The sequence below is a fragment of the Eulemur rufifrons genome, chromosome 24 (assembly GCF_041146395.1).
Source record: "Eulemur rufifrons isolate Redbay chromosome 24, OSU_ERuf_1, whole genome shotgun sequence".
Classification (NCBI taxonomy): domain Eukaryota; kingdom Metazoa; phylum Chordata; class Mammalia; order Primates; family Lemuridae; genus Eulemur; species Eulemur rufifrons.
The window spans coordinates 10,691,361-10,709,219 of NC_091006.1; the positions used below are offsets into that span (position 1 = coordinate 10,691,361).

A 17,859-nucleotide genomic window follows, 5' to 3' on the forward strand; every position below is an offset into this window, starting at 1 on the left:
GATAACTAGCACTCAGGGGTCCACCACCCAGCTCACATGTCTCTCAAGAGAATGGCCAGTGGAGAGGGGAAGGGGAGGGAATCAACCTACCATGCAGGGTTTCATAGGCCTGGATCACCTCGGACATGAACATGGGTCTCTGGCGGGCGATATTGGCGAGGGCACCCAGTGCTGTGGTCAGATTGATGGAGGAGATGGCGGGGTGTACCATGAACTTGAGCAGCTGCTCCAGGGCTGCCTTTCCCTCTTCCCACAGCACATCTAACGAGAGAGAAAAGAGAACCGGTCAGTGCGGTCCCCTCTCCCAGGCCTCTGGTAAGAGTAGCTTTTGGGGCCAAATAGAAGGATGGACTCTGGTACTTAGATGTCTGTGAATGGCTAGCAAACCAGAAAATTTAGTGGCTGATGACTCCTATGCAACAGACTATTAATGAGTATAAAAATTTAATAACGAGGATGTTCAAAGCATGGGTTTGCAATAGTGAAAGACAAGAAATAATTTCCTTTCTTTCTTTCTTTTTAGTGGGAACTTCAAGTGCTGGACACAAGAAATAAGTTTAAATATCTAACTATTGGAAACAGACTACATCAACCATGTTGATGTAAAACTTTGACTATCTACCTATGCGTAGATACACAGACAAAGAACTCAAAGTCCCTTATAAGTACCACTCCTGTCAATCTGGTCCCCAAAAGTTAACACTTAAAACTTTGGTGGCTATCTTTCCAGACATTTTCTATGCAAAAACATACTGAATGTCACCTTATCTGAAATAGTGAATAAAAAACAAACCTAATGTCCATCAACAGAGAATTGCTTAACAGAATGGATGTGACCATACCATGGAATACTGAGTAGCAGGTGAACATGACTCTCATAGGGAAAGGATGTCAGTGATATTATTGTTAAGTCAAACAATATATAAGAATAGGTAAATAACATTTATGGAATGCTTACTATGCCGGCCACAGTAACTCACTAAATGCTCACACCTACATCCTAACGTCGATGCCTTCATAACGATCCCCCATTTCCCAGTGAGGAAATAGGCGGAGAGACAGAGAATAAGTTACCCATCCAATAGCAGAGCTGAGTTTCAAACACAAGCCACTACACTCTAATTTAATCTCTCGGCTGAAAATATAAAGCATGATCTCATTTTTGTAAACAGAAAAGCAAACAAACGCAGACACTATGAATATATACATAGAAATATCTATATATGCACAGAAAGGGTCTGGAAGGAAACATGTATTTCTAGGAAGCAGAACTGAAGGAAGGGTATGATTTCTTATATCTCTCCACATTGCTTGACACTGAAATAGTGTGCATGTACTACTTTCATAATTCACAATGAAGAAAACGATAAATCTAGCTAGCATTTATCAGCTCACATTCTCATGGAACCACACTACAAATCTGTGAAAGGGCTACTATGATCATCTCCATTTTACAAAAAAGAAAATAAAGTTCAGAAAGAAGTAACTTGGCCGGGTGAGGTGGCTCACACCTGTAATCCTAGCACTCTGGGAGGCCAAGGCAGGAGGATTGCTTGAGCTCAGGAGTTCAGGACCAGCCTGAGCAAGACGAGACCCTGTCTCAACTAAAACAGAAAAAAGTTAGCCGGGTGTCGTAGTGTGCACCAGCCGTCCTAGCTACTCAGGAGGATCGCGTGAGCCCAGGAGTCTGAGGTTGCTGTGAACTAAGCTGACACCATGGCACTCTAGCCTGGCCAACAGAGTGAGACTCTGGTTCAAAAAAAAAAAAGGAAGAAGTAACTTCCTTCAGTTCATAATGAGTAAGCAGTGAAGGTGGGATTTGAACCTAGCATCAGGGCTCTTAACCACTATACTATACTGTGTCCAGAAATTAAAAACCAAAAAAGACAAAGGGGAGGGAGGGAGGGAAGGGAAGGAGTAGAGGAGGAAGGGAGCCAGGGCAGCGCTGACAACGGCACCAGAGGATGGGAGGCACTCACTGTACTGGATGTAGGGGTGGTCCCGAGGGATACGGTCCAAGCTGATGTCGTGCTCCTGGCGTCGGGGTATCTCTGAGTCAGCCACGCGGGGTGACAGGGTGATAATGAGGCCCTCCACAAACTTGATGGCGTGGGTGCGGATGCCATCATTGTCAGAGTCCAACAGCAGGATGATGTCCCCAGCCATGGCAGACACCATGTCCCAGCAGGCCTCCTGGAGCTCGCTGATGACCCGTGACTTCACCATCCACTGCCAGTGGGCCAGGGAGGGATGGGAGAGACAGAGATGAAGACAACACATCAATCACCAACGCCCTCCAATACTACCCAGAGATCCATAAATGATGATGAATGCATCCATTTGGTTAACAGTTACTAAGTTCCATCCCTGTCCCCAGCCCAGTGTGCTGGGTGATGCTGGGGATGGGACCCAGTGGTGGCTAGGACAGGTCACCTGGCCCTGCTTTCATGGGGCTCACAGTGACAACCCAGAGTGACGAAGGCTCAAATCTTAAGGAAGGCAAAGGAATAACAATGCTGACTTCACAGGTGGTGGTGATTAAATGGATTCCCTCATTTCATTATTGCCAATGAACATCATCCATAGTGTGTTCTTTCCCTAGCACAGTCTATAATCAATATTTATCCAATTCTTTAATTAGCATTTGTCTCCTTCATTGGGTTATGAGCACCATGAAGGCAGGACCCGAACTGTCTTGATCACTGCAGTGTCCCCTGCATTGCCTAGCACAGGGCTGGGCACAGAGGAAGTGCTCAGGGGATGTATGTTGAATGAATAAATGAATGGACTGATGGAAGAAAGGATGGTTAATGGCAATTTCCCGAGCCAGGAGACAACATTAGATCCCTTTGTTGTCTGTTCCCATAGACCAACAGCATATCTTGCTCATAAAGAATGTCTGACCCTGGTTTTGAACCCCAACAGATTAGTCTGTAAATGAGACCTGTCAGGTGGGATGCCCTCAGTGGGGAAGGACTCCTCACCTGCAGGGCCACCTTGTAGAGCTGCGTCATGGTGAGGATGGCCTTCTTCACCACGTTCACATTCTCGTCCCTCAGGAGCATGTTGAGGTTTGCAATCAGTTTCAGCAGTAACTCGATGTCTCGCTTGCTGGGGGATGGAGAAAAAGGGGCAAGGTCAGGATGGTCTTAGGGCAGGTGGTAGGAGCCTGGGGTCCAAGAGGAAAGGGAAATCAGGGCCTGTGTCTCAGGGGACTGGAATGGAAGTGGCAGAGTCAGGGACTATACCTGCCTTGCTTGCCAGCACATTGGGAAGATGGGAACAATGCTTGGCACCTCCAGACTGAGCCGCCTCTGAACCCTCTATCTAGGCTGGTCCTGCACTCTCCACTCCTTTGCTCGATGCCATAATAATGATCCTGTTCACATTTTAGCAGGATCACTCCCCGCCATTTGAGCAAGAGTAGAAGTGAGGAATAAATATAGTAACATCTCTTTAGGGGATGAAAATGCTTTGGAACTAGATTGTGAATGTGCTCAATGCCACTGAATTGTTCACTTTAAAGTAGCTAATTTTACATTGAATTTCACTTCAATTTAAGAAGAGTGGAAGCAGAAGAGCCAGAGAAAAGGCCCACAGACATCATCCAGGGAGGATGGCTTGGATCGGCAGAGCAGTAGATGAAGTGGTTGAAATATGGTCACGCTTTTTATCCCAGCACTTTGGGAGGCTAAGGCAGAAGAAACAGCGAGACCTCATCTCTACAAAAAATAAAAAAGATTAACTGGGAGTGGTGGCAGCTAATAGTCCCAGCTATTCAGGAGGCTGAGGAGGGAAGATCACTTGAGCCCAGGAGTTCAAGGTTATATGAGCTATGATCACACCACTGCACTCCAGCCTGGGTCACAGAGTGAGACCCTGTCGATCAATCAATCAATCAATCAAAGGTCACGTGCTGTATGTATCCTGAAAGTAGGGCCAACAGTCCTCACTGATGATGTAGATATGGAATCACGGATAACCCCAGGCTTTCAGTCGTATTAAGCATTTGCTGGGGAATCAGTGTACACGATAGAGAACGGGGCCAGGAAGCGGACGGCAGGATCTCAGGGGCAGTCTCCGGGCCAGGCCAGGAGCTGAAGAGACTAATTCCACTGGGGCTGCTCCCCGGCTCCCGCGCCACCCCATACCATGCCTCCTCAATGAAGCCGATGACAAATTTTCGCACTTCGATGGATTTGTCTGCTTGGAAAGCGATGATCTCCTGCCAATGTCAGAGAGAGGTAGGTCAGGGCTACACCAGGATCCATCCCCTTCCCCCTATAGCCAGACCCCTGTCCCTTCTGTCACTCACATCCAGGAAGTTGTCCAGTAGTGTGGGGTCTTTGTTGATGATCAGCTCCTGGACCTGGAAGGAGATTGGGGTGGGAAGGAGGAACGCATATAAAATCAGGATCCAATCAATACAGACAGGAGAACAGAGGGGAAAATGGCCTGGGGCTAGGCAACTGATCATTTTAATGCCTGCCTCTGCCACTCCCTAGCCAGGGCCCTGGGCACGGTCTCTGAACCTCACTCTGCTCTCCTATAAAATGGGACTCTTCAACAACAACTCACAGGGCTGTAGGGAGGCTTCAGTGAGATCTTACAAGGCATAGGTCCTGGTAGATAGTAAGGACGTGACACGTCAGGGGGCTAATAAACAAAAAGAGGGCAATGCCCCAGGCCTCCTACCTTCCTGAGGCTTGTCCTCCCTTCACCTGTCCATCAGTTCTCCCCAATCTCCGTCTGCTTCTGCTCCCCATTTCACACGGCCACGATTCAGCAAGTATCTTATGACAGTGAGGACTTGTTTCCTGAGGCCCTTGTACCTGTCAGGCTCTTTGGAATGAGCCCTTCCTGTTGACATCCTCCTAAAAGCCCAGAGCTGGCACGGGACCTGGCTCCCACAACTCACACCACTATTGTTTTTTTTTTTTTTTTTTGAGACAGAGTCTCACTCTGTTGCCCAGGCTAGAGTGAGTGCCGTGGCATCAGCCTAGCTCACAGCAACCTCAAACTCCTGAGCTTGAGCGATCCTCCTGTCTCAGCCTCCCGAGTAGCTGGGACTACAGGCATGCACCACCATGCCCGGCTAATTTTTTCTATATATATTTTTAGCTGTCCATATAATTTCTTTCTATTTTTAGTAGAGATGGGGTCTCGCTCTTGCTCAGGCTGGTCTCGAACTCCTGAGCTCAAACGATCCGCCCACCTCGGCCTCCCAGAGTGCTAGGATTACAGGCGTGAGCCACCGCGCCCGGCCATCACACCACTATTGTTGAATGGCCCTCAGAAGCACCCCACGAAGGGGGCACCGTTAGCACCTACTCCACTGCAGAGGTGGAGCTGGCTCCCCAAGCCCACACTCTGAGCAAGTAGCAGAACTGGGGTTCTCACACAGGTAACCTGGCCCCAAAATTTCTGATCTCCAACTGCCTCCTGTTCTGAACCACGCCCAGCCTCCCATGTCCTCTTCCGCCTTTGTACGCACTTTAGTCCACTTTGCTTGAGATGCTCTCCCTCTCTCATTTGGTATGCTTTTCTCTTTTTATCTCCAGGGCTTGGCTCAAATGTGCCCACTTCCAGAAAGTCCTCCCTGACCCCCCATCCCTAGTCCAGGTCAGGAGCTCCCTCCCGCCTCCCACAGCCCTCTAGACTTCTTCATTCCAGCCCTGCCCATTCTGGGTCATCACTGTCTGGTGACAGTCGTGTCTTCCCCACTGGACTGGACCCTGGCAGAGAGGAAATGCAATGATGAAGAGCACAGGACTTGGAGTCAGAATCTAGGATCCAAGTTCTAGTTCAGCCAGCTCCTAGCAGAACGATCTTGGACTAACTATTTAAGCCCTGAGGTCTGCAGGGCTTTCTGTATAAAATAGGGTTGAAATTAACCTGCTTTGTGGAGCTTTTATGAGAATCAGATGAGAACATGCCTGCACAGCACCTGCACAGCACTGAGCACCACGGTGGGCACAGACTAAGTGCTTAAATGTGGACACTAGTGTTATTACCAGTGCCTTCTTTCTCAGGTTCCCATCCCCCACCCCTTGTCCTGCTCAGCCCAGGCCCACCCCCATGCCCTCATCACCTGTCTGAGCACTGTGATCTTTGAGTCATTGGTGATCAGCGCTGCCTGATTGAGGAGATCCACCACCTATAAGGAAAGGCAGAGGCTGGTGACAGTGCTAGCCTTGCCAGCCCAGTCCAGCCCCCTCGGCACTCTCGGGGCTCTGCCCCCCGGGGGTGGATTATCCAAAGACAGGGGCTACACCTCCCCACTCCACACCCTTCTGGCCACACCTACCCTCTCTGAGGTGGTCATGCCATCAATGCCTGGCCCCTCTTCTTGAGTGAAAAACTGTGATGCCACACTCCGGCGGGTGACGCTGTCCCCACTGCTGTTTGCCATGGCTGCCGTCAGGTGCTCCCTGGAAAATAGAGGGGATGGATCAAGCTCGGGGTCCCTGTGGATGGGCTGGCCTGGACTATCACCTTAACACCCACAAAGGGCTCAACCCTTCTTCCCAGCCTGTGCTTTCCCTGAGTAGCCTTCCAAAGCCCCTCGCCCCTCCAAAGTCTGTCTCTAACTTAGGTAGATGTGCTTGGAGCTTGTAATTTAGGGGAGACTATTGTCTCCCAGGTCAGAGGCAGCACTCTAAGCCTCACTCCAGTACTTTACACATGGTGGGCCAACCCCAAACATCTGCTGAACGACTGACCAAATAAACGCACAGCAGCCGGCTCGCTGGTCTCTGTGCCTCCTGTCTCTCAATCTGGGCTGTACTCAGCACTGGGCCCCAGGGCAAACTTTCTAAATCACAGCTCTAAGGAACGCCAGTCACAGAGCCCTGCACACGAGGCCTACTTAAATATTATTTCAGCCATTCTCTGGAATACTATAGAGCTGTTTTTAAAAGGGAGGGAAGGGGACTTTTAAGCATCTATCACTGGCAAAATTATGAAATGATTAATGCAGAAGGATATAATTTACAGCACTATTTATAGCTGTATGATAGCAAAAGACTGGAAGCAACTCAAGTGTTCTCAAATAGGGAGACTGGCTGAACAAGACACACAATAAAAGACTATGCAACTGTAAAAAGGAATGAGGGAGAAAAGAAGAGGGAATGAGGAAAATCTCAGTACACTGAAAGAGAGTGCAAACAAGCAAAGTGGAAGGCAATGTTTACCATATGCTAGCTTTTTATAAAACAAAAATATGTTAAAAAAGAAAAAAATTAAAAAATATACCAAATGGCAGACGAAGAGGGCAACGGGGTAAAAGAAAACATTGGTGGATCTTACTGTACTATCGTGAAAAGATGTCCGTGATAGCCCGTGTGGCATCACAGAATAATACGTACAATTCAACCCATTTTTGCCAAGTGTCTGTGTACATATTGTATACAGAATGACATCTGCATATACAGAATGACCTAAGGCGAGAAACTTAACTTTTCTGGGTCTCAGTTTCCTCTTCTGCATATGGGGATTGTACTGTGTCCCGTCTACCTCCTAGGACGATTCTGAGGATTAAATGAGTTAGTATGCAAAGTAAACATTAGATAAGTATAACTATTGTTTTTATGTACATGGGAAAATATGCGAACGATCTTAACTGTTAATATTAACTCTTAATATTAATTACAATAATTAACAATAATTTGAGGAGGGCAAAAAAGATATTTTTAAAAAGAAACAAGATCGATTGTGCAAAGCAACTCTACAATAGTATCACACAGTAGGTGTCTGCTGAATGAATGACTATCCAATAGCCTCCTCCCTAGTTTCCTGCTGCCTATCGCCCCCACATTGTGCTCAGAGTCAGCCAAAATCCTCACCAAAGCCTAACAGACCGTATAGAACCTGGCCTCTTCTACCTCTAACCTTTTCTCCCCCTCAGCTTTCTGCTCCAGCCACTCTGGCCTCCTTGCTGTCCCGTCAACATGCCAAGCACACCCCTTCCTCAAAGCCTTTGTGCTCCTCCTCCCAGTATCAACACAACTGCCTCCTTCCGCCTTCAGGTCTCCACTCAAAAGCTTCTACAGGGAGGCCTTTCCTGACCACCCTATTTCAAATTTTAACTCCCTCTCCCTCCCCATCTGTGCTATTTTATTTTTCTCCATGGCATTTATCATCAATGCATTCGCTTATTTATAAGCTCTGTGAGGACAGAGATTTTTTGGTGGTTGTTTACTTTCTATATCCCCAGCATAGAACAGTGCTTGGCATCTAGTAGGTGCTCAATAAATATCTGCTGAACCAATCAACACTCCTGCCAAAGGGCTTTTCCAATCATTGGGCTCAGAATCCCTGCCCTTTCACTCTAGAATGCTTAAAAAATAACAGCTAGTATATACCGAACATTTAATATGTGCTGAGCATAATCCTTTTACCTATATTAACTAATTTAAACCTCATGACACCAATTCATTAAGTATTATTTTCCATGTCTATTTTACAGCTGAGGAAAGACCAGGGAGGTAAAGTCACTTGACCAAAGGCACACAGCTTGTAAGAGGTAGAACCAGCAGTATGGTTGCAGAATCTATCTTCCTTACCATTGTGCTATACTGTCTTTCTGAAAGGAATTGTTTTTCCACTCCAGTTCTGTTCATGTAAGCCAAGAAGCACGGTCACCCAACAACCAGCATACTGGGGTCCCTGACGAAAGCATAATAAACCTTTCTACTTTTTCATGATGACAATGCATCAAGATCACCAAAATTTTTACCGTGTTTCCTTCCTCTTTGGTTTTTTCATTTATGCTTTCAGTTGTTTTTTGTTCCTTTTTTTCAATACCATATGCCTTTCCACCCATTCAGTTGTTTTTTGAAAACATATATACATATTTCCTTTTCTTTTGCAAAAAGGGAGCACACAATAAACATTATCTTCCGCTTTACCTGTTTTCACTTAGTATGCTAAGCGGTATATTAGTATACAGAGTAGCAGCCACTCTATCAATGTATAGAGATTACCTTCATTCTCTTCTCCTTTCTCCCTCATTCTTTTTTACAGTTGCATAGTATTTTATTATGTGCAATATTGTAGTTTTTTCAAGCCTGTCTTCCAATTTCAGAACATCTGTGATGTTTGCAGTCCTTTGCTCTCATGAACAATGTCATTGTTTCCCCCTCGGTCCCTGTGTACTCCCTATGGAGTACCCTGGCCACTCCCACCTGGGAATATGGCCATTCCCCTGTTTTATCCCACAGAGTGGCTCTAGGAGTATCTTTCATTCATTCAACGAACAGTAACTGGGCATCTCCAGTGTGATGGGCGCTGTGCTGGGAACACAGCGGTGACCAAGATACACCCAGTTCCCACGCTCACGGAACTCACGGTCACAGACATAATCAAAGAGTACACAGATAAAGGTCTAATAACAAATTAGACCACATGTGACATGAAGGAAAGAACGGGCGAATTTCAGGATGGAGGGCAGGAAAGGAGGGCTTCGCAGAGGAAGTGACGTTCGCGCCAAGCCCCTAAAGATGAATGGGAGTTAGCCAGGCAGAATGAGTAAAAGGATGTTGCGGGCAGAGGATGCAGCCTGTGCAAAAACACTGACGCGGGAAGGCGCATGGCAAGTTGAGGAACCGAAAGGCCAGTGCAGCTGTGCGAGGTGGGGAAGGAGCAAAGAGGCACACTCCAGACCGGCGAGGGCTGCGGGGCGGACGCTCCTGGAGGGCCACGTTGGAACTTTGCCCTGCGGGCACTAGGGAGCCAAGGAAGGGTCCTGAGCAAGGGGAAGAAACTGGGGGCCCGAGCGTCACTGCTCCCCTCTCCTCGCAGCGGCCCTCCCCTCGCCTGCGCCCCTGCCTCTTCAGGGCTCCTCCTCCCTTGGTCCCCGGGCTCTCACGCCACCTCCCGCTCACCACGGCTCCGGCCTGCGTCCCCCTCGCGCCCCCTCAGCAGCGCCTCTTCACATACGCTGCCGCCGCCGCCATCTTCCGTCCGCCGCCAGGAACATTGCGCACGCGCCACACGCGCAGGGCCGCCGGTAAATGGAGTCCAGACCGCGACCCGCCCCTGTCCTCGCCTCCGGCGGCGCGAGCCTCTTTCCGCCCTCCCCCAGACTCCGCCGGGGCGGCCCTTTGTTTCCGGCCTTCCATCACCAGGCCTTGTGGGAAATGTAGTCCCCTCGACAGAGGCACCGGGCGGAAAGGGAGCTCGAGGATTCTGGGAAATGCAGTTCTCGGTGGTTCTGCATCCCTGGACGGCTGGCGGGTGTTAGACAGTGGATAGTCCCGACGGCGAAGCTGCTAGGTCTTAGAGCTGGTCTTTTGCCTTAGTGGGATCTGAGCAGAGGCTCCGATCACCTCCACCTTTGGTCCTGACCCTTTACATAGTCTGAAGTATTTCCGGCCGTCGGAAGCCGCAGTCTTTGCCTCCGTGCAATGGGAATGTGATTTTGAGAGTTTCTTGTGGGTCCTTATAGTGAGTGGCATGTAGGTACCCCTGGAGTCCACGGCGCCCTGAGCCCCCTTCCTTCGCGGCGGTCATGCCGAGCTCTGCCTTTTCGCCCTCTCAAGTCGAGGTGATGAAACTTCCTGGGATAGAAAGTCCCCAGAGTTCTGTTCTCTGGGGCTGTAGTATCCCCGCTGTCTCCCACCTGTGGCTCACCCCTCTTCAGCCATCTCCAGCTCTCCCGTCCCGGGGCTGCGGCTCCCGGCGCCTGAGGTCTGTCTTCTCACAATCCCGCAGGGGGCGCCCCAGTCCGAGCGCGCCGCCCTCGGGGAGGCGGGAGGGGAGCCCGGGGCGGGCGAGGGCGGGGTGCGGTGGGGGGGGTTGGTGTCCCGGCTATAAAGCGTGGCCGCCTCCCGCGACGCCCGGGACAGCTGGACCCCGGGGCAGTCGGACGGGCGGGCGCCGGTCGAGCTCGGACCGTGCCCGCTGCCAGAGCCGAAGCACTCCGCTCCCCCGGGGCCAGAGCGGAGGCGGCTGGGGGCGCAGGCCCGGGGGATGCTGGGCTCGGTGAAGATGGAGGCTCATGACCTGGCCGAGTGGAGCTACTACCCGGAGGCGGGCGAGGTGTGTCCTCGGGGATGGCGGAGCGGGAAGTGGGCGGCAGGTATCGCGGTGTGGGCTTACATGGAGCGGGGACGGTGGTGGGGGCTCAAATGGGGGCCAAGACACCTAGTTGTGGAGCCTAGGAACTAGGGACATGGAGACCAGGTGTAGGAGTCAGGGACGGGGACAAGCCATGGGAGCGCGGGGTAGGCAGGCTACTCGCGGCCAAAGGGGAGTCAGGAAAATTTAGGTCACACCTTAAATATGAGAGCCGGGTGTTGGGGCCCCAAAATGCTAGGGATTAAAATTAACAAACCAAAGATAGGAATGAGAGCTTCAGGGTGGAGGACAGAGTTTAGGAGTTTCAGGAAATGGGGTTCAAAGTTGGGAGTTGAGATGGAGACTAAGAGACAGAGATCACCATTAAGGCAAGTTTGCGGTGGGAGCTCAGGGCTAGAACATAGTGTTAAAGATGGGGGCTGCGGGAGGAGAAATCAGAATTCAGGTTCAAGGATAAGGATTGGCTGGTGATCTAAGACAGGGTCAGAAACAGGGGTTGGTTGGTGCTCAGGGGTAAGAGATGGAGGGAGGCGCTCAGATGTGAAGCTTCGTTTCGGGAGTCTGAAATAACAGGTGGCTTAGAGTTGGGGCTTGGATAGATGGGGGCTCAGATGGGCTCAGTTGGGGACCTGAGAGCAGGAGATGTGGACATCAACATTGGGATCCCTGCCCACGACCCTCAGCAGGGACTCCCCAAGTCAGAGGCTACAGGGTTTCAGGTTGTGCATCTCCCCACACCTCCATCCAGCAACCTTTAGCAATTGCTGAAGTCCTCATCGAGTCTCACCTCAGACAAGGCTGTTCTAGGGTGGATAGGGGTTAGGGGTGTGTCCTAATTCCTGCACCCCAGCAGACACAAAGTCCTTCCTCAAGTCTAGCTCTGTTCCTCTTGTTGCAGGGATTCCTGCTTCGTAGTTCACTTGCTGTATAATCAACATTGTGAGGTTGGAGGGGTGGGGATCGGGGTCCCAATTTGAGAGTTATGCGGGTCTAGACACTTGGATTCCTAATCTGAAAGGGAACTGTGGGCTTGAGGGGGAGGCGTGGGGCTGGGATGGCTGGGTTCGCCAGGGAGGCAAGACCTGGTAGTTATAGGGGCCCCAGTGTGCCCGAGTCTTGGGTCTGGGGCTCGAAGCTGTAGTATGGGGACTCCCGGATCCCCAGGCTTTTGGGGCTTGGCCAGGTGCCCAGGAGGGGCCAGTCCTGGGTGTGGGGAGGTGTGAGGTGCACGTGGAGTGGGGCAGGGCCAACTGGGGAAAGGATTGGGAGTGTTGAGAGGTGGAGGTGGGGCGGCTGGAGGTATGAGTTGTAGAATGGGGAAGGCAGAGACCAGGGTGGGAGGTGGAGGCTCCCAGGTAGTGAGGAGATCTCTCCTGACCCCCTGGAGAGCTGAGTCATGATTTAAGGGAACCAACTACAAATCACTATCCCAGGAGCACATCTTAAGAAGTAAATTGTGGGGGTCTAGGCAGGAAGAGTCAAAATTTGGGACACAGTCTGGATGGATCCAAGTTTTGGGGACAATTTGTATGGAAATTGTGTGAGAAAGGAAGGGACAGTCTGGCATATTGAGGACAGACTGGCATATTGTGGAAGAGTAGATATATGGAGGGCTAGAAATCGTTTGGGGGATTCTGTCTGAGGGTCTCCCCAGTCTTCCCATTAGGTGAGCCCACCTCTTGCCCTTGGGTCAGAACAATGGGGAGAGAAATATCTGTATTCAACGGGCAACTGAGAATCAGGAGGGTCCCCAAACCGCCTCTTGCCTACAGCACCCGCCTGCTGGGGTGATGTTGACACCCGGAGGCTGGCTCCCTGTCTGAAAGGAGCTTGGGAAATTACCACCCTGGGCATCCCCGCTGGCCTCAGGTTCCTGCAGATGAGCTGGCCCAGCTGCTCCCCCACTTTCAGAGATGGAAAATCTGAAGCCCGGAAGAGTGCCGGGGTCCTGGGTTGAGTCTGGGACTAGAAACGAGGCTTCTGGCTTCACACTGCCTTTCTCTGCTCCGTGTCACACCCTTTTCCAGAGACAATAAGGAAATGAAAGAGGAGAAATTCTAGCCTCCTAATGTAGGGGTGCAGGTCCCCTGAGGGCTTTCCCCCCAATCTCAGCCCCACCCTGGCGGGGGAGATCCGGTTCAGACCCGGACACCAGGGCTTCATCCCAGCCCCTGGGCGTGGGAAAGCCTAGGGTGGATTAGGGCAGCTGGAGTGCTTGAGGTCAGACCTCAAGGAGGACTTCCGGGAGGGTGGGGAGCCAGAAAAGGGAGGCCCTGGGGTCCCAATCTGTCTTACTCTGAGATACTGGAGAGCCCGACTGGGTTGGAGAAAGGGGGTGGGGGTCATAAGGATTTAGGAACTCTCTGTGGACCCCCCTGAATCCATCACCTTCTCCCCTCACCTCTTTCCTTATCCTGGGGAGGGGGTAGAAGCCACCAACCAGTGGGGAGACCAGGGCATGGGGGGAGGGGAGAGCTGTGGCTCCAATTTCACTTTGAGACTTCTGGGGAGCTGCAGACACTGAGGAAGAGGGACAGAGAGATACAAAGATGTGCAGAAGGGGATGCAGGCAGAGGGGTAGACGGGGGAGGGACAGTGCCACAGAGGGGAGAAAGAGACAGAGGGGAAAGAGAGATGGGGGTGGGGGAATAGATGGAGATGGGGGAGGGGAAGGAATGTAGAGGTACTGAGACAGGGACAGAGAGGGACAGATAAACACAGGGACAGAAACAGCCAACAGAGAGATTCAAAGGGATGAGAAAAAAGAGCTACCTGGAGAGACATTTGCAGTAGAGAGGGCAGAGTTTCTTCACTGAGACCTGGGGTTGGTTGCCACCTGTCCCTGGCTCCCTAAGTGACCCTGGTAAGAACCTTTTCTCTCTGGACCTTGGGATCTGCAGACGCTTACAGTGGCAGGGGACTAGACAGTATCCACTAACCCACAGCCACCGTGGCTCTGGCCAGAGCTGTATATAGCAGCACCCTCAGTGCCATGAGACCCCAGGCTGCGGAGGGGACAGGGCAGACAGGGGCAGACGGGGGATGCGGGGGAGAGGGTGGGAGACCGTGGGTGAGAGGAGCAGGTACAGACAGAAAGAGAAACCACGTTCCAGCTCTGGCCAGAGCTATATATAGCAGCACCCTCAGTGCCATGAGACCCCAGGCTGCGTAGGGGACAGGGCAGACAGGAGCAGACAGGGGATGTAGGAGAGAGAGTGGGAGACCGTGGGTGAGAGGTGCAGGTACAGACAGAAAGAGAAACCATGCTGCAGCGTGCTTTTTGTTTTCCTTGTTTATCCTGTTCACTGTCATCTTCCTGCTAGACTGTCACCTCCCCGAGGGCAGGCATTTCTGTCTGTCTCGTTTACTGCCCTGATTGCCTGATCTGAAACACAGGTCTGGAGCTAGACCGCCTTGGATGCAGAATCCCAGTTCTACTCCTTCCTTGCTGTGTGACCCCGACAACCTCTCTGGGCCTCTGCTCATTCAGCTGTAAAATGTGCATCATAATAACGCCTCCCCCCATGGCACGGTTGTAAAGATTAAAGGAGACTGTTCCCATGCAGTGCTTGGAGCAGTGCCTGGCAGAGTAGCTGGCTGATAAGTACTTGTAGAATGGATGACAGATTATAGAGGGTTATTTAGCAAGATGTAACAATGCCTACCTTGTTTCATTGAGCTAAGATGTACCTTTTCCCCCCCCACCGCATTTAAACATTTTCAAAAATGAGATGCATTTACAGTCAATGGTGTCTAATGATTTTAACAGAGTGTTTTTTCCTATTTGTATATAAAATAGCTGCAACTTATAGTGAAGTCTTAGATTTGAAGATATATAGTAAATAGATAAATAGTATATATTAGGTTGAAATGTGTGATTTCTGATATTCAAGCATTTTGATCTATACATAAAAACTAATTTTATAACCTAAAACATTGATGGAGAGCTACAGATATACATTAGATTGTTAGAGAGTTATAATAACTACTTATGATTATTAAAATTATTAAAATCTTTTTGGTCTCAGGATCTCTTCACCCTCTTAAAAATTATTGAGGACCCCAAACACTTTCTGTTGACATGGGTTATGCATATCAATATTTACCATATGTGAAATTAAAACTGAGAAATTTTAAAAATATGTATTAATATTTATATGTAATATGTATATGTAATATTAATATGTAATAATAGTTAATTATTGCCATTTTAAAATGGCAATAATTTGTTAGTATAAATCCAAAGTATTTTTATTAAAATAACTATATTTCAAAAAAAAATTTAGCGAGAACAGCAGCACTGCTTCATTTTTGCAAATCAAGTCTGGCTCAATAGAAGAAAGCCATATTCTCATAGCTGCTTCTATTGCAATGTCACGTGTCACTCATGAGAAAGAGAGTGAAAAAGACTAATAATATCTCAGTATCTTAGTGTTATTTTGAAAATAGTTTTGACTTTGTGGATACCCTAAAACGGTTTCAAGGAATCCCCAGGGTGTGCCAGACCCTGAAGAACCACTCAAAGTGTGACCTTGAGTGTATGGGAGCAGGGGTGGGGTGGGACGGGATGGGGGAGTGCACTGGGAGGGGGAGGAGACTTCAAGAGATGGCTGTCTACAGAGAGGTAAAGATGCAAGGTTCCTGTACAGGAGGCAGGACAGACAGATGGACACACAGTGGGTCCTGCGACCCTTTGCTGATCAGCAGAGTGGAGCCCCACTGACCCCTCCCCATCTCTCTTTCTCTCCCTGTAGGTCTACTCTCCAGTGACCCCGGTGCCCACCATGGCCCCCCTCAACTCCTACATGACCCTGAACCCCCTAAGCTCTCCCTACCCTCCCGGGGGACTCCCCGCCTCCCCACTGCCCTCAGGCCCCCTGGCGCCCCCAGCTCCCGCAGCGCCCCTGGGGCCCACCTTCCCTGGCCTGGGAGCCAGCAGCGGTGGAGGCAGCAGCTCTGGGTACGGGGCCCCGGGCCCTGGGCTGGTGCACGGGAAGGAGATGCCGAAAGGGTACCGGCGGCCCCTGGCGCACGCCAAGCCGCCGTATTCCTACATCTCGCTCATCACCATGGCGATCCAGCAGGCGCCGGGCAAGATGCTGACGCTGAGCGAGATCTACCAGTGGATCATGGACCTCTTCCCTTACTACCGGGAGAACCAGCAGCGCTGGCAGAACTCCATCCGCCACTCGCTGTCTTTTAACGACTGCTTTGTCAAGGTGGCGCGCTCCCCAGACAAGCCGGGCAAGGGCTCCTACTGGGCCCTGCACCCCAGCTCAGGGAACATGTTTGAGAACGGCTGCTACCTGCGCCGCCAGAAACGCTTCAAGCTGGAGGAGAAGGTGAAAAAAGGCGGCAGTGGGGCGGCCGCCACCAGGAACGGGACAGGGGCTGCCGCGGCGACCACCACCCCGGCTGCCACAGTGGCCTCCCCACCCCAGCCCCCGCCTCCAGCCCCCGAGCCTGAGGCTCAGGGCGGGGAAGATGTGGGGGCTCTGGACTGTGGCTCACCCCCTCCCTCCACACCCTATTTCACTGGCCTGGAGCTCCCAGGGGAGCTGAAGCTGGACGCACCCTACAACTTCAACCACCCTTTCTCCATCAACAACTTGATGTCGGAACAGACGCCAGCGCCTCCCAAACTGGACGTGGGGTTTGGGGGCTATGGGGCTGAAGGTGGGGAGCCGGGGGTCTACTACCAGGGCCTCTACTCCCGCTCCCTGCTTAATGCATCCTAGCGGGGGGAGCGGGGACATGGTGGTGGGGTATGGCTGTAGCTCACACCATCAGGCTCCTGGGGCCTGAGCCTTCTGGTGACACTTTGCTTGTCTCATTGGTTAACATCTTGGTCGGTCTGTTCCTTACTGTGATGATTGCTGTCTCTGTGGGCATCATTTTGATCTACCAGGTACTGTGATAACCACCATGGGCATCTTGGTGGGCCCACTGGGTACCTCGAAGACTGCCATGTTGATTGGTGTTATTGGGTGATCCACTGAGTGCTTCGATGGCCACCATCTGGGATGCCATCTCGTTGGGCCCTCTGGGTGCTGTGATGGACATCTCCTGACTGACCCGTTGGGTGCGGTGGTGATAGCATTTCATCTCCTTTGGCCCATTGGGTGCTGAGATCACTTCTTTCCTGGTGGACTTCTTGGCACAGTACATGCTGAGTTGGCCACCATCCTGTATAACATCTTTTTGGCCCATTGAGTGCTTTGATGGCCACCCTACTGGCTGGGTGACATTATCAGTGGGCCATTGTGCCCTGTGATAACCACCAAAGCCTCATGTTGGCTGAGCAGTCACCATCTCTTTGGTGTGGGTTGGGTGAGGGGGTGGAGGTGAGAATACACCTTGGTTTTCTCTGAAGCCCATCCGTCCACTCTGGTCCAGAGGAACCCGAAAGGACTGGTTAGGGTGTGGGGAATGTCTACTGAAGTCTGGTTCTTGCCTGGGAAGCGGGACACTGGCTCTGTTTGACCATTAAAGGCACCATTGCCACCTCTTATGAATGTCTCTTTTCCTTGGTGGGTGAGCCCTGTGGGCCGAACACCCGAATTTCTGTTCCCCTGGCCCCTCTCCTTCCTTGCTCTAGAGCTGGCTGCCTCTGGGGGAGGGGCTGAGGGAGGCATCGACCTGACCTTTGGCTCTTTGCTGTCCCTGACCCCAAGGACAGTTTGTTCACAGATAGCAGCCCCCGCAGCAGTGGGGCCAGGGCAGCAGGGGGAGGTGGCTCTGCGGTGACCAAGGCCATCTCCCTACCCCCACTTCCCAGAC

General features: G+C 51.1%; 2 protein-coding genes across 4 annotated transcripts in view; one reads left to right on the plus strand and one right to left on the minus strand.

Annotated features, from left to right (window-relative positions):
• SYMPK (symplekin scaffold protein) overlaps positions 1-10,040 on the minus strand; it is a 34,817-nt gene extending 24,777 nt beyond the window's left edge. For 2 of the 3 annotated variants that reach the window (XM_069458474.1, XM_069458472.1), the window contains exons 1-9: positions 9,885-10,040; positions 7,459-7,529; positions 6,308-6,431; positions 6,092-6,157; positions 4,316-4,369; positions 4,152-4,225; positions 2,985-3,111; positions 1,980-2,229; positions 91-261 (exon numbers count right to left, since the gene is read on the minus strand). In XM_069458474.1, coding sequence (XP_069314575.1) covers positions 91-261; positions 1,980-2,229; positions 2,985-3,111; positions 4,152-4,225; positions 4,316-4,369; positions 6,092-6,157; positions 6,308-6,412 — 847 coding nt within the window. In that variant the 5' untranslated portion in view covers positions 6,413-6,431; positions 7,459-7,529; positions 9,885-10,040. The remainder of the gene's footprint in view (positions 1-90; positions 262-1,979; positions 2,230-2,984; positions 3,112-4,151; positions 4,226-4,315; positions 4,370-6,091; positions 6,158-6,307; positions 6,432-7,458; positions 7,530-9,884) is intronic. The other variant, XM_069458473.1, reaches the window with a different exon arrangement.
• Positions 10,041-10,860: 820 nt separating this feature from the next.
• Positions 10,861-17,590, plus strand: FOXA3 (forkhead box A3). Its single transcript, XM_069457180.1, has 2 exons — positions 10,861-11,040; positions 15,834-17,590. Exons 1-2 carry the CDS (start codon positions 10,972-10,974, stop codon positions 16,815-16,817), a joined length of 1,053 nt encoding a protein of 350 aa, XP_069313281.1. The 5' UTR covers positions 10,861-10,971; the 3' UTR covers positions 16,818-17,590.
• Positions 17,591-17,859: the final 269 nt, after the last annotated feature.

What these genes read in the sequence shown, in the direction of transcription:
- FOXA3 (XM_069457180.1), top strand. Translation starts at nt 10,972, where the DNA reads ATGCTGGGCTCGGTGAAGATGGAGGCTCATGACCTGGCCGAGTGGAGC. An exon ending in ACTACCCGGAGGCGGGCGAG is followed by an intron (nt 11,041 to 15,833) that starts GTGTGTCCTCGG and finishes CTCTCCCTGTAG; the next exon opens with GTCTACTCTCCAGTGACCCC.